Source organism: Oratosquilla oratoria, chromosome 15, assembly GCF_046742065.1.
Source record: "Oratosquilla oratoria isolate Oo_2021 chromosome 15, ASM4674206v1, whole genome shotgun sequence".
NCBI lineage: Eukaryota > Metazoa > Arthropoda > Malacostraca > Stomatopoda > Squillidae > Oratosquilla > Oratosquilla oratoria.
In genome coordinates, this window is record NC_134791.1 from 42,897,513 (window position 1) to 42,905,012 (window position 7,500).

A 7,500-nucleotide genomic window follows, 5' to 3' on the forward strand; every position below is an offset into this window, starting at 1 on the left:
TGGTATTGTGGTCGTTTTCAGTGCCGTAGAGTTATTACACTAGCATGGCTAATATGGAAACCACACTAGCAGACGTTATAAGGGCTATGGCGGAGCAAGGAAGGACACAGCACGCTGAACTGCAAGCAATGGTGAACCATGCTTTATCGGAGCAAGGAAAAGCACAGCAAGCCGAAATTCAAGCTGTGGCGAACCGTGTTGACAGTGTGTTCAAACAGGTGTTTGGACTCGTTAAGGAGGAGTGCTCGCGGGTGAAAGGAGAAGTTTTAAAGGCAGTTTTCACCAAGGACGAGGTGAAGGGAGAGGTGGAAAAAGTGGCCAGTGACCTTAGGAGGTATGTGGATGAAGTTGTGGCAGCACAAGTGCCCCCTGCCCTCTTCCGGCATGAGGATACGCTGCCCCGGGAGAGTGAGCAAGCTAGCGAGGCGGAAGATAGTGACGAGGACGAAGCTAATAGTCGGCACGAAAGACTCAAGAGCCGTTCTCCATTGGCAAAGGCGTTTCCGTCTCCCCCGGGCGCCCCGGCGAATGTTTTGTCGCCTCCGCCATCCCCGCCAGCCTCGGTAAGGTCGGGCCTCTCGGCTGCCTCCACGTCACGGAGGCTAGGGAGTGGGACGAGGCGCCGCCCGCAGGAGTTCGACGGGACAGTGTCTTGGGAAGCGTACAAGACACAGTTCGAGCTCCTGGCTAGCGCCCACCAGTGGAGTCGACCTGAGATGGCCATGCAGCTTGTGTGGGCGCTCAAAGGCCCAGCGTTGGAAGTCCTGAACCAACTGCCAGCCACCCAGCGGAGCTCCTATAGTAAGGTGACGGCGACGTTGGAGAGGAGGTACGGGCATCAGCATCAAACTGAGGTGTTCAGGACAAGGTTCCGGGCCCGGGTAAGAGGCCCGGGAGAGACCCTGACACGCTTAGCGCAGGATTTGGAGGTATTGGTGCGCCGTGCGTACCCGGAGGCCAGTGAGGAGATGATCACCATTCTCTTGCGGGATCAGTTTGTTGACGCTATCGATAACCAGCAGCTGAGGATATACGTCCAGCAGGCGCACCCCAAGGACCTACAGGAGGCCCTGGCGAGGGGCCTGGAGATGGAGTCGTTTCTCCGGATTACGCGGGAGCGACCCAGCTGGAACAGTGACTCATACAAGGTGAGAGCAAAGAAGGGGAAAGTGGACAAATCCCCCTCTAGACCTGCATCACCCTCAGGTGAGTTCTGGGGTAAATGCTACTCTTGTGGGCAACAAGGGCATTCCAAAAAGTACTGCCCGCAGGGAACGCATGGCGGAAAGGCTGTCGGTGCTGGAGCAGGGCCGCATCGGTACAAACCCTGTTGCTGGAGTTGTGGTGAGGGGTATAAGACGGCAGGGTGTGCCATCGTCTCCGACAAGGATAGCAAGAAGGTAGCGGGAAACTGGGAGGGGCTGGCGGAAGGGGTCGAATACCAGCCGGAAGACGGGAGACCCCAGTCCGTTTAAGTTGCCGCGCCGAGGGCGCCCGGACCGTTCAGGTAGGCGGGCAAGTGGACGGTAAGTCTTGCTGCTTCACGGTGGACTCGGGCGCAGAACGCACCTTCGTGCAGGACGGCATGGTGGCAACTGGACGACCCCCGGTGGCCCAGCAACAGCTGTGTGGGATTACGGGGCACTGCACGCAGCTGAGGGGACCAGTGCATGCCAGGGTAACGGTTGGCAACACTGAGGAGCATCTTCCTGTTTTTGTAGCTGACGTCGGGGAGAACTTGCTCGGTCTAGACTACCTCCAGCAAAGCAGGGTGGTGCTGGATTTCGGGGAGATGACCATATCGGTCGGAGGTGACGTGGTGCCGCTTAGGGAGGGCGCCGTTGACGCAGAGGAAGCCCACACTGTACCACCACCCGAAACCAGCCACCGTTGCCGTCTAAGTGAGGAGCAGGAAGGGGAAAGCCTGGGCCCGGACGAGGGTGGTGGACAGGCGACTATGATCACGGAAGGTCACTTCGAGGACACGCAGGGGGGTAACACTGAAGTCCCACCTCATCTGCAGGATCTATTGCAGAGGAGCTCGGTATGTCTGTCTGGGGAACAGGTTGACGAGGTGAGGAAAGTGTTGACACGGTATGCAGACGTCTTCTCGAAGGGGGATACCGACCTGGGCCGGACCAGCCTGGTGAAACACCGCATACACACAGGGGATAGTCAGCCGGTCAAGCTGCCGCCCCGAAGGATCGCACCCGCCCGTCGGCTGGAAGTGGAGAAAGCCGTGGAGGAACTGCGCGCGCAAGGGGTAATTGAAAAGTCGGCTAGTCCCTGGAGTGCGGCCGTCGTACTCGTTAAGAAGAAGGATGGGTCCACCAGGTGTTGTGTGGACTATCGGGGCCTTAACGCAGTGACAACCAAGGACTCGTACCCTCTACCGAGGGTGGATGACACTCTTGACGCGCTCGCGGGAGCCCAGTGGTTCTCGACCTTGGACTTGAAGTCTGGTTACCATCAAGTGGAGGTAGCGGAGGAGGACAGAGAGAAGACAGCCTTCTCGTATGGGCAGGGGCTATATCAATTCAAAGTGATGAGTTTTGGCCTAGTGAATGCCCCGGCAACCTTTGAGCGCCTGATGGAGCGTGTGTTGGATGGGCTGCTCTGGAAAAGCGCCCTGGTATATTTAGACGATGTGCTAGTGTATGGGAATTCATTTGAGTGTGCTCTGGAAAGGCTTAAGGTAGTATTGGATAGGTTTAGGGCAGCAAATGTGAAACTCAGCCCGAAGAAGTGCTGCCTTTTTCAGAGGGAGGTGCCTTTTCTGGGGCACATAGTGAGTAGTGAGGGGGTGAAAACAGACCCTGGTAAGGTACAGTCGGTTAAGGAGTGGCCGGTTCCGCGCAGTGTGACGGAAGTGCGCGGGTTTATTGGTTTGTGTACGTACTACAGGCGGTTCGTCAAGGGGTTCGCACAAATCGCAGTACCACTCCACCACTTGACTCGGAAAGGGGCCTCCTTTCACTGGAGTGAAGAATGTCAACGGGCCTTTGATACATTGAAGGAGGCTCTCGCTAACTCCCCTGTGTTGCCGTACCCGGACCCCACGAGACCGTACGTGTTGGATTGTGACGCAAGTGCTGAGGGAGTAGGGGCTGTCTTGTCTCAGGAGAAAGATGGACAGGAGTGGGTCGTATCCTACTTTAGCAGGAAGTTCTCAGCACCAGAGAGGAATTATTGCGTCACCCGTAAGGAGTTGTTGGCGGTGATTCTGGCAATTGATCACTTCCATCCTTACCTGTACGGGGCCAAGTTCAAGATCAGGACCGACCACGCCGCTCTGAGGTGGCTCAAAAACCTCAGAAATCCGGAGGGGCAGTTGGCTAGGTGGATTGGGAAGCTGGAGCAGCACGACTACCACATCGAGTATCGGCCAGGGAACATGCATAACAATGCTGACAGCCTGAGCCGCCGTCCCTGCGATAGCGACTGTAAGCATTGTAGCCGCCGTGAAACGGAACCTGTGAGCGTGAAGGCTGCTGCTCTTGCTGTTGACACGAAGTGGGGAGAGGACCTCAGGCAGGCCCAGCGAGATGACGCTGATATTGGGCCCATAGTGACACTGAGGGAGGAGGGTGAGAAAAAACCGCCTTGGGAAAGTGTGGCACCGCTAAGCCCGGCAGCGAAGGCGTTGTGGCAACAATGGTCAGTGTTGCGAGTGAGTGAGGGTGTGCTGCAGCGGCAGTGGCACTCGTGTGACGGCAGTATATCCTTCTGGCAAACCATTGTTCCCATTAGTATGAGGGAAGCGTTAGTGCGCGAGGCTCACAGTGGCAGTGCGAGTGGCCACTTCGGTGTGAAGAAAACCCTGGGGCGTTTAATGCAGCGAGTGTACTGGGTGGGCATGCGGAAGGACGTGAGCGAGTGGTGCAAATCTTGCGACGTGTGCTGTGGAAAGATGGGCCCCGGGAGGAGGTCAGCTGCTCCCTTACAAGTGTATCAGGTTGGGGCGCCTATGGAGAGGGTGGCGGTGGATATCCTAGGGCCATTTCCTCAGACGGTCCGAGGTAACCGCTTCGTGTGTGTGGCCATGGATTATTTTACGAAATGGCCGGAGGCATACCCGCTGCCGAACCATGAGGCCGCCACCGTGGCAGGCGTGTTAGTGGACGAGTTTTTCGCCCGGTTTGGAGCTCCGCACGAGCTACACTCCGACCAAGGAAGGGAGTTTGAGTCGGCAGTATTCCGGGAGTGCTGTCAGTTGCTGGGCATCAAGAAGACTCGCACCACGCCCCTGCGGCCGCAGTCGGACGGCATGGTGGAACGCTTCAACCGCACGCTGGGGCAGGAGTTGGCGAAGTGTTGCCAGGAGAGTCAGGAAGAGTGGGACTTAAAAATCCCCCTGCTTCTATGGGCCTACCGTTCAGCTGAACATGAGGCAACCGGGTACACGCCAGCCCGGTTGATGTGCGGGCGGGAGCTGCGGATGCCAGTGGACCTTGTGACTGGCAGGCCGCCGGACGAGGACATGCCCACTTCGGTCACCCAGTACGCAGCGGCCCTCCAGGACCGCCTCCGTGAGGTGCACCATCAGGTGAGATCTAACCTGAAGGTGTCGGGCGAGGCGATGAAGGATCGGTACGACCGTCGAGCTACGTCACCGCCCTTTAACGAGGGGGATCAAGTGTGGTTGCACAACCCTCGGCGTAAGAAGGGGTTGTCTCCCAAGCTCCAGAGCCCCTGGGAGGGGCCATATGTGGTGGAGAAGGTCATCTCGGACGTCACCTTCAGGATCCGCCAGGGGGCAAGGAGGAGAGCATTGGTGGTGCATGCTGATAGGCTGTGGAGGTACCACGGCCCTGGCAACTTCTCCTGGGGGGAGCGAGCTTCTCAATCGAGCAGCGACGAGGAGGACGGGGACCGAAACCTGGGGGACGACGAGCCATGGATGGTGGGAGACGACGCGTCACTGACGGTGGGGGCGGACGGAGACCCGGACCCGAGGAGGACCGCGTCACTGGTGCTGGAGGAGATTGCAGCAGAGGAGCTGTGTCCCTTAGAGGGGGCACTCACAGACGTCGACGCTGGGTTCGTGGTAAGGAGACCCAGGCGGGAACGTCGTCTACCGGTATGGAGTGAAGATTACGTCCTTAGTTAGTTCTGTGATACCAAAAAGTAAATTTTTAGTTTCTCTTTTTGTGATGTATGTATGTATGGATGAGGGAGTTGGGGAGCGAGGTTGCTCCATCTCTTTACAGGTGGGGGTAGTGTTACGAAAGCGGCCCCTATTGCATCCTGTCGACATCGTGACATCGGAGATGACGCTTTCGTCGTGATCCTTGGCGCCAAAGGTGGACGCCACCTGGAAGCACGTGACGTCGAGCAGCGACTGTGATTGGTCGAGGCGTGCTTGGCGAGACTGCGTGGGCACGCTATCCCGAGGAGGAGGGAGACGAGCAGCAGCAGGTGACGGGAGAAGGCGTCGTGGTTCTCGCTCGGATTATTATTGCGTTTGTAAGCTGTAGCGAAGCTTCAAGTAGCCTTTCGAGGGTTGGCAAGTGACCCGAGGTGCCTCCTACAGCCCAGTATTCTTTTGTAGTGACTCTGTGTAAATAGAGGATATAAGTCTACTTGGCGTTTTCGTCGCCTTGAGAACTCACCACGGGACGAGGTGGCGAGTGTGAGCGGGGCGAAGCTCGAAACATTACCGTCACGTCTCTTAAATGCAACGGACCTATGAATTGAAATCGGGTGACAAACCTCCAGTCTCTGGGGGGGGTTTGTTACAATATATACTAGACCACCCGTGACCCGTTGGGTCAAATAAAATCTTAAATGATACGTTGTTAATCAAATGATCAATAATATCTTTATTAAGACAATGCTCTTATATTTACAACATTCTCCTTGATTATGCTTAGGTTATATATCGTCTCGTCATCCCACTTCCAATCCCACTCCCACTCATTATCATTATCATTCTGGGAGTCCCATGGGACATCAGCGAGTAGCAACGTTTATGAATATAAACTTTATGATAGATATACTATGTTACTATCACCGTATAGTATAAACCATAGAAAATAATTTTCTATATCAAATTGAATATAATTTAGAGCTCTTACCTCTATTCAGTAGGCGAAGGCAGTGACATGATTAGTTATAAGAAGTGAAATGCAGACGATTGTGACGTCATGTCGTCGTTGCTAATTCAGGAGTTGGCTATACTTTTAAATACTGAATATGAAAATTATATATATATATACATGTATATATATATTTATATACATATATATATATATATACATATCTATATATGCATATATACACATATATATACATATATATATGTATATACATATATATATATATATATATATATATATATGTATACATATATATATATACATATATATATACATATATATATATATATATATATATATGTGTGTGTGTGTGTGTGTGTGTGTGTGTGTGTGTGTGTGTGTGTGTGTGTGTGTGTGCGTGTATAAGTGTGTGTGTGTGTGTGTGTGCGTGTATATGTGTGTGTGTGTGTGCGTGTATAAGTGTGTGTGTGTGTGTGTGTGTGTGTGTGTGTGTGTGTGTGTGTGTATGTGTGTGTGGGGGGGTATCAGGACAACTGCCCCCGGGACAATTGCCCCCCGACAACTGCCCCCGGGACAATTGCCCCCGTAGGATAACTGCCCCCGTAGGACTACTGCCCCCTACAACTACCCCCTGGACATTTGCCCCGACAACTACCCCGACAATTGCCCTGGAATTTGTTGCCAATTACGTAATTACTTTCTAGTAATTTCCTGAGTAACTATTTATAAAAAAAAAAATCTTCATAGAGAAATGGTAGTAAATAAGAACTATTAAAACAATGTTTTATTATTGTTAATAAAAGTACATGATTTTAAAAAGATAACATTACATACTCAAATTTGTTGCCATTTACGTAATTACTTTCTAGTAATTTCCTGAGTAACTATTCATAAAAAAAAATTCTTCATAGAGAAATGGTAGTAAATAAGAACTATTAAAACCAATGTTTTATTATTGCTAATAAAAATACATGATTTTAAAAAGATAACATTATATACTCAAATTTGTACATATATAAGTTGCAAAAATATTGAAAAAGGATTTAACTACTAGAATTTTAAATTGTGGGCTATGTATCTCAAAAATTCCAATACATCGCGGTTCTGAAAGTCTTGCACAATGTTTGCTATTCTTATGCTAGAATCCTGATAGCGTTTCCACTTAGGAGGTACTGGCTGCCCAGCAAGTATTTGATTGATTATGACGCTGGATAGTGCCTGTTCTCTCTTCAACACCCTCAGAAATTTCCATATATTTGGATGAAATGACGTAACGCTTGATTGCATATGGTTATGCCATCCTTCTAAGGCGTTGTTTGTTCGAGGTAAAGCTTCAACAACACAAGTATACATACTCCACATGCTTACAGGGAAACGTGGCTGTCTCCTTGTATGTCGACGTCTTCTGCCGATGTATGTATCTTCAAAATAATCTATCATA

At 51.8% G+C, this 7,500-nt stretch overlaps 1 protein-coding gene across 1 annotated transcript in view; it reads left to right on the top strand.

The window, feature by feature from the left end:
* LOC143033039 (uncharacterized) overlaps positions 1-1,766 on the top strand; it is a 2,409-nt gene extending 643 nt beyond the window's left edge. Inside the window, exon 1 of the mRNA XM_076198238.1 lies at positions 1-1,766. This exon is cut by the window's left edge and continues 643 nt beyond it. Within this exon, the coding sequence (XP_076054353.1) occupies positions 45-1,475 (1,431 nt within the window). The 5' untranslated portion in view covers positions 1-44 and the 3' untranslated portion in view covers positions 1,476-1,766.
* The last annotated feature ends 5,734 nt before the right edge of the window (positions 1,767-7,500 follow it).